Consider the following 24,074-nt stretch of genomic DNA (forward strand, 5'->3'; position numbering starts at 1 on the left):
TTTAGCTGCAAACAGAAGTGAAAAAAGGAAGAAAGACACTAATCCTTCTTCAAAGTTTGGTACCCAATTTTGATGACAAGGATATTAAATTTGCTGAACTTCCCTGTTATTCAAGATACTACCTTAAGATACATGGGTAGTAGAGAAAGTATGAGCACCATGTAAACATCTCATTAATTTCAATGTATTGATAAACATCAAACAAAAAAAATGCTGATAAGTGGGAAAGTAAAGATTTTAATTCTGTAGCGGAAGCAATTGAGCGGATTTCCCCGCTCTGATACCATAATAAATTATGGGTATCGAGACGGATCATCGATTAGAGAAAACAAAATCAAAGATGAAATTAGAAGACAAATATTAGAGTGGTTCGACACTAACGCCTACATCCACTATGAAACCCCTTAGAGTAAATTGGATTGATCTCCAGGCTCACTAGGATAATTACATTTGCTTAAACAAGTAAAACTAGTCTATCTAGAATAGAGGAGTTACAACTGACTTGGTCCTATTTTCTAGTAGGTGACTTACTGCACTTATCTTTATTTAAGTCTTGAACTGAGCCCAAGAGAGAATATATGTTCCGAAAATTTTCGGAAAGGAAAGATGATGATCTTGGATAAAGATTGAAAATATGGAAAATATTTCCAAAAAAAAATTGGTTGCCAGATTTTGTCAAGGATTTCGAAAATGAAGAGATGTTTTCGGGATTGAACTCTTGGCAAACAAAAAAACCAAGGAAGAAATAAATTCCAGTGAATGTATATACTTGATCATCCACGACGTGTTTGATTAAATTTCTAAATAAAATAACAACGAAGAAGAAAATGAAAATCAATGAAATAATTATTACTTTATCTATATCAAGGAGCCAAATACCTCAGATGAAGAATTTAGAACCCACAAATCTTATATGCAAAATCGTGAATACTATACCATCTCTTTACTGTTTGATGGCTTCAAAACAGAAAGAGCATCGACTAGTTTAGATGTAAACAGAAGTGAGAAAAGGAAAAAAGACACTAATCCTTCTTCAAAGTTTGGTACCCAATTTTGATGACAAGGAAATTAAATTTGCTGAACTTCCCTATTATTCAAGATACTACCTTAAGATACATGGGTAGTAGAGAAAGTATGAGCACCATGTAAACATTTCATTAATTTCAATGTACTGATAAACATCAAACAAAAAAAATGCTGATAGGTGGGAAAGTAAAGATTTTAATTCTGTGGCGGAAGCAATTGAGCGGATTTTCCCACTCTGATACCATAATAAATTATGGGTATCGAGACGGATCATCGATTAGAGAAAACAAAATCAAAGATGAAATTAGAAGACAAAGATTAGAGTGGTTCGGCACTAACGCCTACATCCACTATGAAACCCTTTAGGGTACATTGGATTGATCTCCAGGCTCACTGGGATAATTACATTTGTTTTAGTTATTCCTATTTATAGATGATAAGATACTAAACACAAGTAAAACTAGTCTATCTAGAATAGAGGAGTTACAACTGACTTGATCCTATTTTCTAGTGGGTGACTTACTGCACTTATCTTTGATTAAGTCTTGAACTGAGTACACGGTAGTTAGCTTGAAAGCTAGAGTTTATCCTCTTTTCTAGCTTGCTGGTGAGTTGCCTCAGTCCTTCACGATATGGTTGCTTGTGTGAACACTTAATATTCCAATATTTAGAAACCAATTCTAAATTAGAATATTTTCGGAAGCAATAGGGGAGGGATCTATGTTCTGTGTTTGTGGTTTAACAACTTGTAATCATGTTCAATTAATGGAGGCAACTCAGACTCTAAAAACGACTACTTCTCAGATTGTGTCAACGTACAACTACTCTGAACAAAGCCGATTCTAAGTCTAACAGGGCCGTGTCCGAATTTTGCCATAGGATTTTTCATAAGGTAAAAAAAGATAATCCAGTCATTTCATGACAACGTATGCATGTATCGAATGGTTAATGTAAATAAAAACATACTGTAATACATAATTTTTTTTCTAATTTGTTGTAATATATAGGTAGCATCTGCATTATACATCAATAATCAATGCATGGAAAGCATGTATACTTGTGGTTGGGTGCTTAGATTCGCGCACACAAAATTTAAGTTAGATTCTGGCTGGTCATTTTATGTGAAAGAAATGGAAAGAATGAAATAAATTGGACTACCGAATTCAGATGGGATTGGTATAATGCATTAATTAACCATAAATTAGCTCTAAATGAAAAGATTTAAGAATGGGATCTTATTGGAACTATCCATATCCAGTTTATCGATCCTTCATAATCATATCATACCATGGAAATCTACCAAATAAGATGAATTAATTGAGACGGTATTTTGTAAATACGTAATTATTTTGAATATATATCAATCATCTCTTTAATTCCTGATCTATATATGAAGGGACAAAAACAACATGTTCTTGCATCAACAATTTATGATCTCCAGTGGACACTATAAGTTGCGTGGTAGATGAGGAGAATTCCGGCGAACATGCTTAACACAAGGGCAACAATACGCCAGCTGTGGGTTTTCATCGTGTAGTGTGAAAGGACAATAATCCCACATCACTAGTTTCTGCATGATGAATTTAAAATATAATATGGAAGGGACGCTCCACTCATTGTCAATTGGTTTTGAGTTGGATGCCCGCAGACTTTAACATGATATCAGAGCTAGGCCCGTACACAGTGTGCAGGCCTGATTTTGGCCGTGACCGTATTTGTCACATGTGTACCCCTGACCGAATGACTGGTCACTCGTATGACATCTACGTGGGGTGGACCGTGACCGAATTTCACCTGCACACCCATGACCCACACGTGCGTAGGTCCACACGTTAGGCCGAATGATTGGCCTTACACGTGAGGGAGGGTGTGAAAGGACAATAGTCCCACATCCCTAATTTCCGCATAATTAACTTAAATATAATATGGAAACGCCGCTCCACTCATCAACAATTATTTTTGAGTTGGATGCCCGCAGTATTTAATTTAATCATGAGGAAACTAGGGATGAGGGACTATTGTCCTTTCATTCCCTCCTTCACGTGTAAGGCCAGTCATTCGGTCTAACACTTGGACCTACGCACGTGTGGGTCATGGGTGTGCATGTGACATTCGGTCACGGTCCACCCCACGTACAGGTCATACGAGTGACCAGTCATTCGGTCATGGGTGCACATGTGACAAATTCGGTTACATCCAAAATCGGGCCTGCACCCCGTGTACGGGCCTAACTATGATACCATGTTAAGGATCGAGCAAGGGAGAGGAGAGTATCATCGCGGAAGCATAAAAGACTACATTGATAATAATATTGGTGTGTCTTTCTCATTAATTCTTCAAGATATTTATACAATCACAAGACTTGGTTCTCAAGACACAAGGCTTCGTTCTCAAGATATTCGATTCCTAATATAACTCAAACTAAGCTAAATTATATCTCCTAATTATATTTCCTAATACCCTCCCTCAAGATGGAGCATGGAGATCACTAACGCCCATCTTGGACAAAAGAAATTTAAATTGAGGTTTCCTAACGCTCTTCCGAAAATATCTTCCAATCATAGTTTAAGGACGTTTCAGTCCCTTCGTAGTTTAAGGACGTTTCGGTTCCATCTTCGTAGTTTAAGGACGTTTCGGTCCCATCTTCTTCGTAGTTTAAAGACATTTCGGTCCTCTTCGTAGTTTAAGGACATTCCAGTACCATTAGTAGTTTTAAAACATATAGGTTCCATTTTCATAGTTTAGGGACATTTCGGTCCTCTTCGTAGTCTTGGTTTTTTCAGTAGAATACTTCTTGTACTCTCTAGACAACATGCAAACTTGCATATTCTTCAGTCTTCCCCATAATACTAATGTATCATAATAACATTCTCTAACAAGCTAGAAACACAAATTTCTTTGTTGCACTCTATCCACTTGATAGACGAATAAGAAACCAAGTCCTTTTTCTTTTTCAACGAATCCTACTTTGCGTCGTAGAATTCATACAAACTCATTTTGAGTTTGTATCCACCGAGCGTCATTGCTCATCTTCTATTTATCTTCTCATATGTTACTCTATCTTCACGATCACAACTTTCCGTTGTTGTGATGTTCTCTACAACTCATAGGATTTTAAACCACTATTGTTGTTATTTCTTTCATCATTGCTTCTCTTTCTTCACAAGTTTATTGTTGTTCATTCTTCTCACAAATCTTCTTTTAGCCACACTCTGTTAAGACTGGGCCATTTAATAAGCGTTCCAACTTCTGTCCAACCTTTCGTCACCTTCTTGTCACAAACTGTGACTGCTCTGTCACACTCCATTCACGTACCCGTGATTCTTGTATGAATTATCTCATAAACTCTTGTCCATCAATCCATGACAGACACAACAGGTTTCTTACCCTTCTTGTTGGCTTCCAAACATCACTTGAAAATTCACCATCTCGAGTCTGAGATTCATCTCTTTCTCCCAATTCTGCCTTGTTCCTCAGGTTCTCAGTCGCGACATGATACTATCGATATTCTAACACTAAATCATATCAGAAAATCAACAGAAGTAAACTCCAATCAACGGAAGTAGCCCTTGTTTCTCTCGGCATTGAATGCAGCAGCAACTTGTTCTCCACGAACCCATCTGTCAGTTCACTATCTCAAGGCCAACTCCAGATCTTTCCACTTCCAGGTCAAACCATCTCATCATGATTACAGAGATCATTAACATGAACTGCCGCTAATAGCGATACCGTTGGCAGCAACTCTTAACTCAAGCTATCTTCACAGGGTCACATTCTTTACCATCATTCACCGAGAATCCCCAGCAATATTCCTCTCAAACTCATACTCTTGTCTGTCAACTATGTCCATCACTCACCGAGAATTCCTTTATCTCTTCAGCTTCTCAGCTTCGCTTGATCAACCCTCACCAAATTAGGGAAACAGATTCCATAATCTCATCAACTTTACCGACAAGAATCAATAACAGCAACTACATTGTCCGAGCCGTCAAAGGCAGTACCAATGAAACCAAACACCACTGTTACCTGAAGATAACATACATATTCTGACGCAGTTGGCATCAACTCATCTTCATGGTACTAATTTCTTCTCCATCTCGGCTCAAGACCGATCTCCTAATCCTTGTCAAGCAGTTTCAATAATCATGGCTGCTTCTAACCTCCTCATCTGAACATCACGACCATCCATCTTGGATTCGAACTCATGTCGTAACCCTAACCCTAGGCAACAAACCATTGTTTATCTCGAGCTTCCAGTTCTTCGGACATGACCCTAAATCAATCCATCAACATACATCTTTGGACAGCTCAAGCCAGCTTTCCTGCTCCGTGTTGATTCAAGCAGACTTTTTGATCCTTGGGAACAGTAACAAACACCATCACCGTCCGTTTCTTCACCTGCTTGAAAGAATGATTTCTTCAAACCTAGTTTCATTCCAGCACACACGTGCTTCAATATTTTCTTGTCATGAGAACTCGTTAAACCTTTATTTTTCTTCTTCTTATCGCAACTTTGCAAAATTCTTTATGAAAACATTAACTTCTCTTCCTCTCCTCTCTCCCTCACCTTTCTCTGATACCATGTTAAAGTCTGCGGGCATTCAACTCAAAAACTAATTGGCAATAAGTGGAGCGGCCCTTCCATATTATATTTTAAATTTATTATGCGGAAACTAGTGATGTGGGACTATTGTCCTTTCACACCAAGTCTTGTAATTGTATAAATAGCTTGAAGAATTAATGAGAAAAATACACTAAAATTATTATCAATGTAGACATTTAATGCTTCCGGGTTTGTACTCTCCTCTCTCTTGCTCGATCCTTAACATGGTATCAGAGCCAAGCCCAGACCCAGACCTGCGCACGCCTGGTGTAGACCGAGTTACTGGCCTAAGTGTTTAACCGATTTTGTCACTTGTACACTCAGGGTGTAGGATAGTGCCGATACTGGCCGAGGTGTTATCCCATGATTTAGTCACTCACCTGTGTACACCTGTTACCGGTGGACTGGTAACTCGTACGTAGGTCCACGTGTGAGGCCCAGTGACTGGCCTTACACGTGAGGGGCGTGTGAAAGGAAAAAAGTCCCACATCGCTATAATCTGCTAATTAACTTAAAATATAATATGGAAGGGCCGCTCCACTCATTGCCAATTGGTTTTGAGTTGGATGCCCGCAGAATTTAACATGATATCGATGCCCGCAGATTTTGTAAAGTCTGTGACAGGATAATAGTCCCACATCCCTAGTTTTCGCATAATTAACTTAAATATAATATGAAAAGTCCGCTCCACTCATCGCCAATTGGTTTTGAGTTGGATGCCCGCAGACTTTAACATGGTATCAGAGCTAGGCCCGTACGCGGGGTGCGAGCCCGATTTTGGCCGTCGTGACCGAATTTGTCACATGTGCACCCGTGACCGAATGAATGGTCACTCGTACGAGTTGTACGTGGGGTGGACCGTGACCGAATGTCACCTGCACACACATAACCCATATGTGCGTAGGTCCACGTGTTAGGTCGAATGAATGGCCTTAGACGTGAGGGAGGGTGTGAAGGGATAATAGTCCCACATCACTAGTTTCCGCATAATGAATTTAAAATATAATATGGAAGGGCCTCTCCGCTCATTGTCAATTGGTTTTGAGTTGGATGCCCGTAAATTTTAACACGAAGATCAATCCCAAATAATTATGTCATTTATTTTTTCAAGAACTGGTAATATTGCAGTGGTGCGTTAATGATGTGACTTTGCGCGTTCAAAACATATATTTTCGTATTCTTTTAGGTAAAAGTATAGAAGGAATAAAAGCACAGATTTAAACATGGGGAAACTTTACGAGTAATGCCATCATTTAATAATATACATCAACTATGTCTATGTGAAATCTAGCTACATTTTGATCATAATATATAATCAAATAAAACTATAAATCATGGATGGGGAAGATGGCATATGTTTGTCTTCATTTACAATAGTGGAGAATTCAAAATCGTTACTAACATAAGGAAGAAGAGATAAGCTCAAATCCAAATTCAGACTCAAGACTCTCCTGCTACTGTTTGATCTCTTTAGTACCGGCACTTGTGGTAGTCTTTCTTCTTGAAAACTAATGTTAGTATCATCAGATGATGAGGATGACAATCCTGTTGTTGTTGTTTCTGCTGTTGCCGTTGTTGCCGAAGATTCAACCATGGCAGCTCTATGTCTTCTCATATGCCCACCTAAAGCTTGTCCAATCGCAAACGTTAAACCACAAATCGAACACTCATGACCCTTTTGTTTCTTCGCTTTCTGTTGGTTGTAATTTATAATATGATTATCTGATGAATATAGTTCCATTAACCGAGGTTTCTTGTAACTTGCTCTATGTCCTCCTAGTGCTTGAAACGATGGAAATTGTTTATCACAGGTTTTGCACTCGTAAAAACGGCCTTGAGTACTTGATGGCATTATCTTTTGCTGAATCACGGATTGATAGTCCATCTCTCCACGGTCACGTGATAATAGCATTAAACACTTTGTCATGGTTGCTGCCATGCTCTCTTCCATTTCTCCTCTTCTCTTGTTACTCATCATTTCTTTCATTGATGTACTAAAAGGGATGGATGTTTTAAGTTGTGAATGAAATAAAAACTCTGGTCGGAGGAATGGAAACTGTTTTTTTTTTTTTAATGCTGAAGAAATGTGAAATAGTTTGTGTTGTTGTGAATGAAACTAGAAATGTTGTTGGAGGTGTGATTATATAGTGGCTGTAGCCGACTTAGTGAGAACGTGTTGGTTTGCTGACCTGAGAATTTCTTGGGTGACTAGAATATATTTCCCTTGGTCGTAAAGATGTGTACGAATTTCAGTTGGGGATTTTCCTCTGGAAAGTGATTAACTTGATTAGTACTTGGAAACTTCGGTTGCTGAATAGTATTCCCATCCTATTCTGTAGGAGCATAACTTAACACGGAAGATATTGTGGACCACCACCACTTGACGCGTTATTTTTGCTGCCACACTGCTGTATAACAACAATAACACCAATAGAGCGTCCAAAAAAATCAAAAATATTATCCTTTTGTGGAGTAGTGTTATTGGTACCCACCGCCAACTAAATCCCGGCCTTCAACTATCATTCAGCGGTTTTGTTTGATTGGCCGCTAAAAAACAACGGATTTCAAAGTTTAGATTATTAATTTCCTGGAACGTGGATTAAGAACTTATAATGAAGTTCAATTAGTGCTGGCCGGTGGCAACTCAGAGTCTTAAAACGACTCGGCCTAACACAGATCAGTCAACATATAACTACAAGGAATGATCGGTACCTGCTTCATTTTTATTTTCATTAAGGTTGCTAGTTTTTCAATCCATAAAATGCGTTGCCGAAGATGCACTAATAAGTTGCACACTCGATGAGAATGAACTAATCGCTTATGTTTTTAGCTGTGGTTTTTCGTTCGTTTAGCTAAATGTTGAATAAACCAAATTGATAGCAGAGGATGCATACATGACGTGATTAGAAAATTTTCTTCTTTGGTAAACCACTAATCTCAGCACATCTATTTTTTGTTATTCTATTCACAAAATTGGTTAAAAAGACCAAAATTAACGATTTCTGGATGAAAAGGACATTTAGATTTTGATACTGTTTAAATGGACAAAAATGTAAAAATAGTCAGGATATAAACAGTTTCATCCGACCCATTTTCAAATATTTTTTCTTATTTTTTATTTACATCAGGATGCATCCAGTTTCATCGTTACTATTTTTTAAGTTTAAGTCAGGATGAATTCAGTTTCATCCTTACTATTTTTTTAGTGTCCATTTCACCCATACTAATTTTTACCCGTCCATTTGAACCATGTTTCAAAATATTTGGATAAATGACCTATCTTCCATATTCTATTCAACTAACTAAGGCTCGGCCTTTTGTTGAATGGGCCTGCGGCAAGATACATGTTTATTAGCCGACGCGTCTTTAAATGACGGAAAATGTTTATTATACATGTTTTGAGTACTGATTGATGTTCTCGTTTATAGTCGACCTCTCCACGGTCACTTGATAATAACATCAACACTCATGGCAACTATGACGCTCTCTTCCGTTTCTTTTGTACTCTGGTTGGTGGAATGTTTAGCTGCTGAAGAAACCGGGACTTGTTCTTGTGGACCTGGTGAATGAAAACTAGATCATTGTTGGAGTTGGAAGAATATATATAGATAGCCGGTGTAGCAGACTCTATGCAACAAGGGCACAACACGTTGATTTGTATACTTGTTAATAATGACTAAAATATCTAAAGATTTAAAGTTTTGGAAAATAATAGTTCTCATGTTAAACGTTATCGGTTATGTTCTAGTTGTGCATTTTATCCCTATTAATTATATGTTTTCTTCTTCCCAAAACTGGGAAATTGTAGTGATGGGTTAATAATATGATTTTTGGAGCTTAAAGCGTACATTTTTTTCTTATAAAAACAAACAACAGAACAGGATAACTAAAAAGTATTTGGAAAGAATAAAGTCATAGATTTTGAACTTGGGGAAACTTTACGAGTCAAATGTCACGATATCATTCAATTATATATACATCGAATTAATTTAGAATAGTACAAGAATAAAAGTCTATGTCTATGTGAAATCTAGCTACATCTCGATCATACTATATAATCAAATAAAACTATAAATCATGGATGGGGTAGATGGCATATGTGTGTCTGCATTTACAATGGTGGAGAATTCAAAATCGTTACTAACATAAGGAAGAAGAGATAAGCTCAAATCCAAATTCAAACTCAAGACTCTCCTGTTACTGTTTGATCTCTTTAGCACCGGCACTTGTGGTAGTCTTTCTTCTTGAAAACTAATGTTAGTATCATCAGATGATGAGGATGACAATCCTGTTGTTGTTGTTTCTGCTGTTGCCGTTGTTGGCGAAGATCCGATCATGGCAGCTCTATGTTTTCTCATATGCCCACCTAAAGCTTGCCCAATCGGGAACTTTAAACCACAAATCGAACACCCATGAATCTTTTGTTTTCTCCGTTGCTGTTGGTTGTCATTGATAGTTTGATTATCTGATGAATACAGTTCCATCAACCGAGGTTTCTTATGACTCGCCCTATGTCCTCCTAGCGCTTGAAATGTCGGAAATTGTTTATTACATGTTTTGCACTCATAAATACGGCCACGACTGCTCGTTGGCATTGTGTGTTGCTGAATCACGGATTGATACTCGATTGCTTCTCCATTGTCGCGTGAAAATAACATTAAACACTTTGCCATGGTTTCTTCCATGCTCTCTTCCATTTCTCCTCTACTTCTCTTGTTACTCATCATCTCTTTGTAGTGCTGAAAGGGATGTATGTTTTTAAAGTATGAATGAAAGTATAAACTCGGGTTGGAGGAATGAGAAATTGTTTTGCTGCTAAAGATATAAAATTGTTGTTGCTGCGAATGAAAATGGAACCATTGGAGGAATATATATAGTAGGTATAATAACGTGTTTGCTTTGTTGTGACTTGTGAATGATAACAACGTGTTACTTTGTTGACTCTGAGAATGACTGAACTAAATTTCGCTTGGTCCTAAAAGGTTCGTACGAATTTCAGTTGGGGATCTTCATGGAAAGTGATCAAAATTGGATTAGTAGTGCAAGATAGAACCAACTAGCCATTCTTGGAAACTTCGTTGCCAAATAGTAGTGGTGCTCGATGTTTTGTTTCTTCTCAAGTGATTGGGAATGAATAAACAAAAAGAGCATAACTTAACATGGAAGATACTGTTGGACCACCACTTGACGCGGTATTTTTACTGCCACACTTCTGTATAACAACAATAATACTAATGTTATTCTTTCGTGGCAGTTTTATTGATACCCCACCGCACCAAAACTTAATCCCGGCGGGCCTTCAACTATCATTCAGTGGTTTTGCTGGATTGACTGCTAAATAACAACCGATTTCACATTTTAAATTATCAAAGTTTCAGAGCTTATAGTGAAGTTCAATTGGTGCTGGCCGGTGGCAACTCAGAGTCCAAAAACGACTGGGTCCTTGACTTGGTCAATATACAACTACGCGGAATGAGGCCTACTTAGGATTTTAGTTAAGCACGTCGCAAGTTTTACACGTCGGCAGAGATACGTTACAAATTTAATGAGGAGTTCCAACGAACATGCCTCAAACAAGATAACCAGTATTGCGATTGCAATATGCTACAGAACTTAAATTAAATGAACTCATTGCTTATATTTTTAGCAAGGTTTTTTTTTCGTTTGTGTGGACCAATCTCAAATTATTAGGCTCATATTATTGTGGATGTATAGGAAACTGAATAATCAAAATCTAGACCAGAGGATACATAAACATAAATTCAATGTCAGGTTGGCAAATTGCCTTCTCTGCTAAACCACTTACCTCAGCAGTCAGCACACTTACATTGGGCCATCATTATTCGATTCTACTAGTACTCTAGCCTGCGGCAAGATACAGTCCATAAATGGTGCCATGGAGTCATGGACTCATGGTGGTGATCTTTTTCTTACGCTAGACCATTGATAATAATGTGCGTCTGTTTTGTTTTTTCAAAAACTGATAATGGTGTTTTAATGATATGATTTTTGTTCCTTTAAGCACACAGTTGTTCTTGTGAATAATATAATTGGTGGCCTTTTTGTTTAACAGCGGAGCCAGGTTTTTAGATAAGAGGGGACAAAAGAAAAGAAAAAAACCTACTTTGTAGCAGCAACCAAGAGATAATTAGAAAGTGATAACATCACAATTTTAAACTAAGGGAAGTTGTCGAGTCACTTGTCATAATTCATTTACATACATAAATTTAAACCTATTGCCTAAAGTCTTCGCCCCAACCAGCACGCGACCGGAAACCCTCTGGATCGAACCTCTTCTAATGTCAGATCATATTATCCTACTTACCGAGAGATAAAATAAAGAGAGAGAATTGGTCTTCGCTAATGCATAAATCACATCTAGCCACATTTTGATCACATATTAATCAAATCAAAGCATAAATCGTGGATGTTGTGGAAATATGTTTCCCTGGTGCTTTTACATCAGTGGAGAACTCAAGATCATTGTTATCCAAGGGTTGAAGAGATAAGCTCAAATCTAAATCTATATTCAAACTCAAAACTCTCCTGCTATTTGATCTTTTCAATGCTGAAACTTGTGGTACCATTTCTTTTTGATGAGTAGCAGCGGTAGTAATATCAGATGACAAGATTGATGACAATCCTGCTCCTGCTATTGTTGTCGAAGATTCAATCATGGAAGCTCTGTGCCTTCTCATATGACCACCCAAAGCTTGTCCTGCAGCGAAATTTAAACCACAAATAGAACACTCATGAGTCTTTACTTTCTTTGCTTGCTTTTGGTTATCATTGACGCTTTGATCATCCGATGAATACAAGTCCATCACCGGACGTGTCTTGTGGCTCGCCCTATGTCCTCCTAGAGCTTGAAAGGACAGAAATTGTTTATTACATGTTTTGCACTCGAAAACGCGATCTTGAGTACTGGATTTTGATGTCATTTGTTGCTCATCGATCACGGATTGAAAATCGATCCCTCCCTTGTCACGTGATAATAACATCAAACACTTTGCCATGGCAACTACTATGCTGTCTTCCATTTCTGCTCTACTTCTTTTGTTACTCATCATTTCTTTTTGTAAAAGGATGGATGTTAAACTCTGATTGGAGGAATGAGAAATTTTTATAGCTGCTGAAGAAACCAGTAATTGTTCTTCTGCTGGTGAAAATAAAGTTACGGTTGGAGTTGGAGTTGGAGTTGGAGTCTGAGTTGGAGGAATATATATGGTGGGTGTAGCCGAGTCGCCGACTATGCAACAGCGTGTTGCTTTTGTTAACTTGATATTATATCGACTCAAATATATTTTTATTGGTTTCCAAAGGCTTGTACGAATTTCAGTTGGGAGTTTCTTCGCAAGTTATTAAATTGATTTGGTAGTGTGACTGAGAAAGGGCTTGGCCAACTTTGGAAATTAACAAATTGTTTCTTGTGCCAAAAGGGATATTGTTTTATATAGTTTTTCTTTGAGGAATGAATAAAAAAATGACACTTGAATGGCAGTTTGGCATAACTTAACGTGGAAGATACTGGGACCGCGCAAACCACTTTGTATTTTTTGCTGCCACAGTAACAACAGTAGTCCTAATATAGTAGTTTAATCCATTTTAATTTTTGTTTTATACTAGTGTTGTTCGTGCCCCAGTGCTATTGCGTAATCTATGACGAAACACCTACTCCTGACTTTGATCATCAAAACTGAACAACTTACCAAAAAATCATTACTATTGAAAAACTCAACAATGATGCTCAATATTTACCCAAACTAACTGACACAACCAGGACACATACAAACATATTCACCAAATCTTACAATTTCGCATGCTCAAAGTGAGATTCAACCAATCTATTTTTCTTTTATTCTTCAAGAGAACGATACTTGTTTGGATAGTCGTAAAAAAAAAAAAATCTAAATCACCATAGTATATTATGCTTCTACATTTTCACTAAAAGGAAGATGAACAGTGAGTAGTCCTCTTTGAGGTGTCGGACCTGATGGCCGGACGAGATCGAGTCAGGTAAATGATTTTAATTGGGTATGTATTGAACTGTTGCAATTGATGGATTTGTTCCTTCTGGTTCTTTCCCGGCGAGTCTGGGGTTTTATGCTTCTTCTCTGCGCCTATGCTTAAATTGCTTAGTGAAATTCCCTCGTTTCTTTTAAGGTTTGTTTTGGTTTTTTGTTAGCTATTTCAATCTGTATTGATCCTTTTATGATTCTTTATTTTAATTTTACTTAAAAAGATATGGTTGCTAGTTCGTAGTAAATGTGTCCTCTGGTGTTTCCACTTGATTATTAATGGTGGCTGTTAGAAATTGATTTTTCTGCTTCAGTGGTTGTTTTAGTTTTTAGAGATCAATATTTAGAGATGAGTAGTTTTTACATTGGTTTGTACTTTGTACTTGGAGATCTGTTGAGGTCTAGATTTAATTAGGGTAGTTTTCCCTGTGTTTATTTCGCCAGAGAAGATGGTGTTTCGAATCGGCCGTGTCTGTGTCTGTAACTCGGCGGCCTTTTAGTTTGAAAGAAAATCTCAATTTTCTTGGCTTCGAAGTTTTACCTCGAAAACTGTGGTTTTGCTGTTGCTAAAATAAGAAAGAAAACAGAAAAAGTGTAGTCAGTCATGTGATAGTTATCTTCGGCGGGTGGAAATTGTATAACTACCCTTCATTTTCATGGATTTAACAAATACACTTATCCATCAGTAATTATATTTTTCATCTTTTAAAATGTAATTTATTTAATTTTGAATCATATAAATACCCTTTCAATATTGATAAAAATTTAGATGAAAATCATTTCATTTATTATCTCACATGCTGGAAGTGGTGGGGGTGGTGATGCCAGTGATGGAGATGGTGGTGCCACCAAATTTGGGATCAACTTTTGTTGTTGATACCATATTTGGATAAACTTTTGTTGTTGATACCAGATTTTGGCGTCAACTTGGGTTGTTGGCAGGTAATCTTGACCTAACTATTTTCTGAGTTTTCAATTTTTGTAAAAACTTGGGTTTGTCGACACCAGATATGATATCAACTTTGGTTGTTGATACCAAAATTTGGTGTCAACTTCGGTTGTTGATACAAAAATCTGGACCTAACTTATTTCTAAATTTTCAATTTTGTTTTCAACTTGGCGGTAACGGTGGTGGATTTGGAGGAGATGGTGGTCGTAATAGCGGTGCCGATGGTGACGATGAGTTGTGGTGGAGTTGTGATGGTGGAATGTTGGTGATGGTTGTGAAGTGGTGGTGGCGGTGGTGGTGATGGTTGTGGAGTGATGGCGGTGGTGAATTTCCGTCGATGGAGTTGGAGGAACCGATGGAGTGATTGAGAAAGAAAATTATTGCTTTTTGAAAAAAAAAAGTTATATGTGTAATAAATTACTAAAATAGTTTACTTTTAAGAGGATAAACTTTATTATACTATACAAGAGGAGGGGTATATTTACAATGTGATAGGGGTATTTTTGAAGGGTTTCAAAACCAAGGGTATTTAATAAATATATCCGAAATGAAAATTAGGGAGGTAGAATACAACTTTGATACATCTACTTCGAAGTGGTGCACTGAGAGGGGATCAGACGCCCTAAGTGTCACCCTCTCTGTATTGGGATAGCAGCAGTGGCGGAATCAGGATTTCAAGATGGGGGCTAAAAAAAAATTTTTGCCACACCTAGATCGGTATCTAGTTGTTTTTAAGATAGTAACATAGAATATTGAAACTAGAAACTGCACTGCACTTTCCCTATACATGAATATGCCGTCATTGAGACTCTAACCTTAAGAAACTCATGCTTAGCGGGTGCTACAAAGTGATTCAAGAGATATATGATCCGCTAAAAAGTGACCAAGTGATGAAGTATCACTGAAAGTGGCAAAAAGTGATCATGATATTTGGACATATACAAAACACACGGACAGATGTAGAACCAGAGAGCGTCCACAGTGGTACGATCAAAACCAAAGATCAAAGACCAAAACAAACGATCAAATTTGAGTTTAGTATGTGGCGTCACGTTAAGGCAGTTGAGTATATTTAGTCGGGCGGAGATATAATCCACGCTTGCATGTGGAGCGTTGTTAAAATCTTCGTTTGGGCCGGGCGGAGATATAATTAACGCTGCTTGTGGGGCGTTGATAAAGAATACGCTTGTTGTGGGGCGTACATATATTTCACGCTCGGAGAAGGGGCGTTTGTATAATCTACGCCTGGTGGGGCGAACGTATAATCAACGCCTGAATAAAGCGTTTGTATAATCAACGCCTGACATGGGGCGGACGTATAATCAACGCCTGACCTTTGGAGAAGGATAAGTTCTCTGCCGGGGGTGGCAGTTCTCTACGATGCCCTGGTAATGAACCGGATGGTGGGAATTTTGAGACTCTTTACATCTACACTTCCACTGCATTCCAGTTCTTCTCTGTTGCTTAGCACCAGCACTATCACCTACACTTCAATCTCCATTACAGCCAAATCCTCCGGAACCACAACTGCAACTCCACTGCATACAACTCATTACTCTTCTTCTATAATTTGAGTATCAGCACAAAAGAATCCTTCCTTCAGCCAATTCCAAACTCTACTTCTGGCCATAATATTCACAAGCCAGTACCCATTTCATCAGCACATCACCATTTCAGCTTCATTGTCTCAACACCACTAACAGTACCACCAAAGCATGTGCTTCATCTCTGCTTCTGCAATTCTCAGCTGCGTTTCCAATACCACCAATTCTGAAATCCAACAACTGCAACAGCTCACAATCTAGCCTGCAAGTTCATATCCATCCACATCTACAAAGCATTCAATCATTCCCTTCTCTGCCATAACCCCCAATCAGTTGTCAACAATGTCATCTTCCATCTTTACTTCTCTTGTGATTCTCAGACCTCAACAGCAAACAACATCACCACCAACATCATTTCTTCCCTGTAAAATTCAAGTCCAGCATCAACCTATTTTCTAATTCATCTCTGAAATCATCATCTGCATCTCTGAAATCCGTCAAAACCCTTGAACATCAATTAATTTCTTCATTTCTCATGAACCCATAATATTAATTCAAACCCTAACTTCAAATCTCAGATACAACCACCATCTCTTTAATTTCTTCATCTGATTTCAACCCTGGACTTCTTTTCGATCTGTTCTCTCAGTCACCAGCAACAACCTCATCTATTTCTCGATTCAAAACCTTCATCGATCTGATTTGCATCTCATTTTGGTAGCAGTAAACAGCAGCCCCTTCTCTGAATTTTAGACAAACTATGATGAAAGAAAGACAACTCTCTTGATTTTAGGGTTGGGGTAATGACTGGAATTACTTGAAGCACCCATATAATGAAGAACCAAGGATTGAAAAGAGCAGCTTTGTGGAGAAGTGTGCTGTTGAGACCAGTAAGGTTGAGAAGAATAGGTCTAGCATGAAACATCCCATCAGAATTCCTCCAACTGAAGGTAAAATAGATGATCGGCCTAAATTTGGCGGAAATGAAGATTCTTCAGAAGTAAAATTGAATGGTGCTAACAGTAAGGCTGGAAAATGCAGACCAAAGAAAACCTCACTGCAGTTCCATGAAACTGAGGAGGCTCCAAGCAAGTTCGCCTCCGAGATATTAACAAATCATCTGGGGATAACAACTGAAAAAGAGAAACTTCTGCCGTGTTCTGGGGATAAAGAAGAGTTATTAACTATATCAACGCCTGAATGGGGCGTACACTTTATCAACGCCTGGCGTGGGGCGTTAAGAATATCAACGCCGGGCTGGGGCGTTTGTATAATCTACGTCTGAATGGGGCGTTCATTTTATTAACGCCTGACGTGGGGCGTAAACTTTATCAACGTCCCAACGGGCGAACATTTTATCAACGCCTGAACCGGGCGTAACTTATATACACGCCTCTGTATGGGGCGGTGACTTTACGTACGTTTCACAACAGGCGTAGATTATATATACGCCCGATGCCAAACGTTGATTATACCTCCGCTCCACTATATATAGTTTTGGTCTTGGTCCCAGACCAAATATGGTCTGGAATTTGGTTTTAGTCCAGAGTTTAGTCTTTACTCCGTCCCGTTGCGTCTCGTCCCTGGATCATAATTATAGGTTTACTCGTCCATTGCAGTTGCTCTGAGAGGTGGAAAACTTCTATAGAACATCAGCACCAATGTATACGTGTATAGAACATCAGCACCAATGTATTCAGGTCCCCAGTAGGCACTGACGAACATCAGCACCAATGTATAGTCCGGGTGGGATTTATGAAAACAATTTCTTACATATGAGTAATCTGAATGGTTAGGGAGTTTAGCCCATTTATAACTTAACATGTGTACCAATTGGTTAAGAAATTGTGAGAACTTAATAAAATTTAGTTGTCATTTTAAGTTTTTTCATTTCAATATCCGTGGATGGAAACTCATTCTTTCTTCCTTTATATCACTCTTTTACTACATTTTCTACATATAGCTTTTACAACTTATATATCAAAAATGCTGTAAAAATTCGTTGCGGCCTATGGCCACTTACTAATTGTCTCGCACCATGCACTACTAGCCCTACCTCATAGATAATTCTGGGTCCGTCCCTGCCAATACGGCGATACCAGCCATGTACGCCTATTGTCTTCATATAATTAACATATTGATTATGCTATGAAAGCAATGTATTCAAACTCAAAATATTGCAGCGGCACCTTTTATGAGTTTTTGGGAGTATTTTCTGTTGTTGGTGAAGATAATTGACCCGATGCTAGTGTCTTAAGATCTTTTGCCGACAATTATGATCCAATTGTAACGATCGACGCCTACCTTTGGTGCATTCATCAAGGTTAAAAGGCTGTTTGAGAACCAATATGCAATGTAACCTAATAATTGTAGCAAAAAATGCACCATCTCCTTGGATACATAAGAAGTCTTGTATAAATATAAAATTGAGATTCACTCTTTAAAGGAAGAACATATATGCTTTTTTTTCCTTTTCTCCTTAGCAATTCTCCAACAATGAGTACAACACAGACCTGTAGTTTTGTAAGCATCTGCTAATATTCAAGCTCCTAACTATTGTCAAGGCTCTGGGTGTTGAGAGCATCCCTTCATACATGATACATCACCATCATTCCACATAACAGCGTCATCTTAATTAGAAAGTATTAACTTTCAATGAGAATGACAGAGTACAAACGAAAGAGGAACCAAACCCTATGAAACAGTTCACCTTCCTTATAGTTTTGTAAAACCTAACTAACATGAACCAAAAATAATAACTATTTAGGTATTATTCTGGCGGATGATACTAACAAGTATAGAAGAAAGATCATTACTTAAATACTTAAAATCGTTGATTTTGTTTTCATTTTCTTCTTGGTGGACTAAACTTTTATGCTTGGTGGATTAAACTGATTTTTTTTTTTACAAGGGTGAAATAAGAGCTTGGTAGGTGCTTCCGCCCCTGGATAGGGGTGAGGCATGAGTGGGCCCCACCCCATTAACGGTGCTACACTTCGAAGTGTATAAATCATTTTCGGGTAGAATAGTAGCCACGTGGTAATCCTGTCCGTAGAGTTTAGGTTTGGAGTCAACATTTATTTTTGTAGTAGCGGAAAATCCTAGTACTACACCCTTTCAATAATCTATATAACAAATTAGGAAACCATTGTGAAGAACACTTATAAAATTTTTATCATGTTTGGAAATCAATACAAAGAAGTAAAGTAAAACCCTACCTTGGGAAACAAATAACTTTCTCTCTCTTAGGGTTCTATTTCAACTCTACAAAAATATCTTTCCCCAATACAATGGTGGTTGGTCCTATATATAGGAGTTTACATAGAGGAGGACAGCTAATAAAGCCCATATTTTCGGATCTGACATGCGATGAAATCGCACACTTATATTGAATCTTCTCGCACAATCTCCTGAACTTTGCACAACTCTCATACGTTATTCGTGGCTTCGTGACGTCATTGACTCCGTCATATGGGATATGCTACGTGCGATATAAGTTCGCTCCTTTGTAACATCACTACTTCGCATAATTATGGTGTGAGCGATATTTATCCCCTACATTTTGCCTATTCTCTCAGCGATCTTTGTCGAAGAAAGAGCGACGAGAGAAACTTTTTCTCAGTCACTTTCGCTCCTTTACATGATGCCTGCGCGCCCTATCAACTTTCCATGTTCTTTAACTAACAATATCCCGAGATATCGGGTTTGATTGCTCCACGTGTTGTTATCATCGTCTTATTTCTTGACACGCTATGGTTGATCCCTGCAACCGTCACTTCATATCCTCTCACCCATTAATGCTTTCATAAAAGCGAATTTCACAGAAGGAAACCGAATCCTTTACATATGTTCCCTCTCACTTTCTTCTCTCTCTTTTTACTCCCCTCCTTCAATCTCTGCAACTTTTCTTTTCTTACTGTAGTTATTTTCCCGTTTGATCTTGATTCTTGATCTTTCTTATTTCCAACTTTTGTTTCTGTTTCCCGTCTGTTGTATTATTTCTCCCTCTTTGATCTTCTTGACGACCTTGACTACCTTGATATTTATAATCCCCTTCTAGAAGAACAACAATGGGGCACAAGCCAGGTTGGAAAATGGTAGAACAGTTTGATAACTTAAAGGTCTAATTCAGGGATAAAGGTTTCACATTATCCGCTCCTTCTTCATCGGGGCCTACTTTGACGCTTAATCCTAGATGGTTCAAAATTGATCAATGGAATGATCAGAAAATCTTTATCTCTGTAGGGCAGCTTCTCGCTAGTCTGCCGATCCCTTATTTGGATCCGCGAATTCCTCTGTTTTATAAAATCCTCTCGCATGCTAAATTTAATCGTGCGATTTTTCAGTTCAGCGGGGACGCTATAAGAATTATGGTGGAATTCGCTGGTCGTACGGCTGGATTAGGATCCCTTTATCCTAGAGAATACAGGAATGAAGCATATGCTGACTTAGAAATTAATTCTTCTGATTATACTGTTGAAAGCTTCTTTTCTAACTACGAAGTGGTGATTATGAAGTCTAAGTCATCTCGCTGAGCCGTTCGTCTGTCGAGGAAAGATGGCCTCGCAGAGAATGAAAGGATTATGCGAGACGTTGATTTTAATGATAAGAATAATCGCACTGTACGAAACTCTAATGAAAATCGTTGGGATGTTTATCATGTTATTCTTGAGGGTCCCTATATCACTGGTTATGGTGACAATAGGTTGATATATCCCCTTCCCGAGGGTTTTTCACACTGCACTCCTTGGGAGTTTAGTTGGATTGAGGAGGAGAAAGTGGTATGTATTTCTAACCTTCGCCCCTTTATCAATTTTTCTTTATTTCGTTTTCCTTTTTTCTATGTTTCACTAGTTTCCTCATCTCCAAATTGCCAAGCTGAAGAAGGACTATAATGCTCACAAGAAACAAAACACACTGGAAGCACTACGTTCGATCACTGATGAAGTAAGAAATACTTTTAATTTTACTTTAACAATATTGTTGCCTCTATTTCTTATCTTTATCTGTGTGCGAAGGTGGACGGGATAGATATTGGTGGCTCTGATGATGAAAACTCTTCTGAGGGCGAGGAGGAGACTTCTACTCGCACAAAGCTTAAGGGAAAAATTGTTGCTTCCAAGTTGATAGACGCATTTATGTGTCTAATTTGTCCTCAATGTTTCGTATTGTTGGTACTCGTTTTCGTCCTTATTATGGTGTTTTGTGTATTTTTGGAAAATAAATATTGTTGGAAAAATCGGCTCGAAAAATCACTCGGAATACCCCCGGAGGACACTTGCTATACCGAACCCAGATTTGGTTAAGGGGCACCTCAATTACTAAGGGGCACCCCAAAAAGGAAGTTGTTATTCGCACCCCACAGATGGTTAGGGGGACACCATCTTCTTCATTTGAAACTTAAAAATTAGCGGGAAAAATGTGGCAGCTCTCTGAGAATGTTTCGATCGAAATTTGAAGATGTTCTAGGTGGACTAAAGGGCTGAAACTTCATGGGTAGTTGTGATATGTCATAAAAGAGCTGGTATGGGTGTTTGTTTCGATCAAATTTGGTTGGAAAATCCGTGACAAGGAATCAGGGCAGCCCGTGCATGAGAAGAATAGTTCACGGGTTTTGGAAGATTAATGCGTGTTCTGCTCGTGTATGATGACTCTAGCAACACTCTGGACCGTGAAGAAGATAAATGAGGAGATTTTGCAGCTGTAGAAACACGTGAGAAGCTAAAACATGGAAGAAAATATTCCTAGAATATTGTTCTTCACTACCGAGTTTAATGAAAATTTGTGAGAGTTATGGCGTGATATTTTGCTGCTGTTGAGTATATGTAAGGTGAGGGGATCATAGAGAAGGGAGACGGGGAGATTGGGATAGAAAAAGAGCACCACAGAGCGAAAAATCAAATTTGCAGAGCTGCCATTTCTCCTACTGCAAAACTGAAGAACACGAAGAACGGACCTGCACCAGCAGTCGTTTTTGAACAGTGATAGCAACTCATTCTGTGGGTCGCAGTTTACAGGCAAACTTAAAAACGCAACAACAACAGTAGGGCTCTTTGTAACGGTTTTTGCAACAGTTATAAGCGTTGCAAACCCGATTTTTATTATAATTCTCCCTTATTCGTCATTTGTAACCCTTTGAGCATAAATGAAATCAACTTTTGAGCGTGTTTCCAACATGATGAGCGGCTAATTCTCTCGTAACCAAGGCAATGGATGAAGCTATTCACACATGAACAATGGGTAACTATTTCATTTTCTCTAATATTTAATTATAATTCACTCAATCACTGCTTTTGCAGAGTCCTTAAAAGTTTACATAATTTTCTTCATTAGTTGTGATTCATTTAGATAGGTTATGCTTTGGCTAGGTAATCTATGCTTAGGGGATACAATTAATTTTTGAGAATATGTTTGATTATTTGTGGATTAAGAAATAAAGGATTAAAAGGATAATTAGAGTTATGAAATATTTGACATCATTCATGTGTAATAGTGGATTCTAGTGTCTTGGTTATTTTCCAATCACTTGAAATCAATTTTCAGTTAAGTTTTCTATATTTTTAAGTTCTATTAAGTCTAGAATTCATTGCCTTCATAAGCCTCAACGAACTCTTTACTACAACATCATTGAAAATACCATCAATTTTTGCTTTCAATGATGTTGTAGTAAAGAGTTCGTTGAGGCTTGTGAAGGAAATGAATTTTAGACTTAATAGAACTTAAAAATATAGAAAACTTAACTCAAAATTGATTTCAAGTGATTGGAAAATAATCAAGACACTAGAATCCACTATTACACATGAATGATGTCAAATATTTCATAACTCTAATTATCCTTTTAATCCTTTATTTCTTAATCCACAAATAATCAAACATATTCTCAAAAATTAATTGTATCCCATAAGCATAGATTATCTAACCAAAGCGTAACCTATCTAATTGAATCACAACTAATGAAGAAAATTATGTAAACTTTTAAGAACTCTGCAAAAGCAGTGATTGAGTGAATTATAATTAAATATTAGAGAAAATGAAATAGTTACCCATTGTTCATGTGTGAATAGCTTCATCCATTGCCTTGGTTACGAGAGAATTAGCTCTCATCATGTTGGAAACACGCTCAAAAGTTGATTTAATTTATGCTCAAAGGGTTACAAATGAGGAATAAGGGAGAATTATAATAACAATCGGGTTTGCAACGCTTATAACTGTTGCAAAAACCGTTACAAAGAGCCCTACTATTGTTGTTGCATTTTTAAGTCTGCCTGTAAACTGCGACCCACAGAATGAGTTGCAGTCACTGTTCAAAAACGACTGCTGGTGCAGGTCCGTTCTTCGTATTCTTCAGTTTTGCAGCAGCAGAAATGACAGCTCTGCAAATTTGATTTTTCGCTCTGTGGTGCTCTTTTTCTCTCCCAATCTCTCCGTCTCCCTTCTCTATGATCCCCTCACCCTATATATACTCAACAGCAGCAAAATATCACGCCATAACTCTCACAAATTTTCATTAAACTCGGCAGTGAAGAAAAATATTCTAGGAATATTTTCTTCCCTGTTTTAGCTTCTCACGTGTTTCTACAGCTGCAATATCTCCTCATTTATCTTTTTCACGGTCCAGAGTGTTGCTAGAGTCATCATACACGAGCAGAACACGCATAAATCTTCCAAAACCCGTGAACTATTCTTCTCATGTACGGGCTGCCCTGATTCCTTGTCACGGAATTTCCAGCCAAATTTGATCGAAACAAACACCCATACCAGCTCTTTTATGACATATCACAACTACCCATGAAGTTTCAGCCCTTTAGTCCACCTAGAACATCTTCAAATTTCGATCGAAACATTCTCAGAGAGCTGCCACATTTTTCCCGCCAATTTTTAAGTTTCAAATGAAAAAGATGGTGTCCCCCTAACCAGCTGTGGGGTGCGAATAA

General features: G+C 38.0%; 3 protein-coding genes and 1 long non-coding RNA gene across 4 annotated transcripts; 1 reads left to right on the top strand and 3 right to left on the bottom strand.

Moving 5' to 3' along the window:
• Positions 1–6,763: 6,763 nt before the first annotated feature.
• On the bottom strand, positions 6,764–7,744 carry LOC113343564 (zinc finger protein ZAT12-like). Its single transcript, XM_026587719.1, has one exon. It carries the CDS (start codon positions 7,614–7,616, stop codon positions 6,945–6,947), a length of 672 nt encoding a protein of 223 aa, XP_026443504.1. The 5' UTR covers positions 7,617–7,744; the 3' UTR covers positions 6,764–6,944.
• A 1,812-nt stretch (positions 7,745–9,556) lies between these two features.
• On the bottom strand, positions 9,557–10,458 carry LOC113343560 (zinc finger protein ZAT11-like). The gene has a single exon (XM_026587715.1). It carries the CDS (start codon positions 10,354–10,356, stop codon positions 9,688–9,690), a length of 669 nt encoding a protein of 222 aa, XP_026443500.1. The 5' UTR covers positions 10,357–10,458; the 3' UTR covers positions 9,557–9,687.
• Positions 10,459–11,757: 1,299 nt separating this feature from the next.
• On the bottom strand, positions 11,758–12,892 carry LOC113343561 (zinc finger protein ZAT12-like). Its single transcript, XM_026587716.1, has one exon. It carries the CDS (start codon positions 12,697–12,699, stop codon positions 12,034–12,036), a length of 666 nt encoding a protein of 221 aa, XP_026443501.1. The 5' UTR covers positions 12,700–12,892; the 3' UTR covers positions 11,758–12,033.
• A 406-nt stretch (positions 12,893–13,298) lies between these two features.
• Positions 13,299–14,332, top strand: LOC113343445. Its single transcript, XR_003357252.1, has 2 exons — positions 13,299–13,645; positions 14,092–14,332. It is a non-coding gene; the product is annotated as an uncharacterized LOC113343445 (long non-coding RNA).
• Positions 14,333–24,074: the final 9,742 nt, after the last annotated feature.

The sequence above is a fragment of the Papaver somniferum genome, unplaced genomic scaffold (genome assembly GCF_003573695.1).
Source record: "Papaver somniferum cultivar HN1 unplaced genomic scaffold, ASM357369v1 unplaced-scaffold_6, whole genome shotgun sequence".
Classification (NCBI taxonomy): Eukaryota; Viridiplantae; Streptophyta; class Magnoliopsida; order Ranunculales; family Papaveraceae; genus Papaver; species Papaver somniferum.

Excerpts from the sequence above, each read along its gene's own strand:
- LOC113343561 (XM_026587716.1), bottom strand. The coding sequence starts at position 12,699 with ATGATGAGTAACAAAAGAAGTAGAGCAGAAATGGAAGACAGCATAGTA.
- LOC113343564 (XM_026587719.1), bottom strand. The coding sequence starts at position 7,616 with ATGAAAGAAATGATGAGTAACAAGAGAAGAGGAGAAATGGAAGAGAGC.
- LOC113343560 (XM_026587715.1), bottom strand. The coding sequence starts at position 10,356 with ATGATGAGTAACAAGAGAAGTAGAGGAGAAATGGAAGAGAGCATGGAA.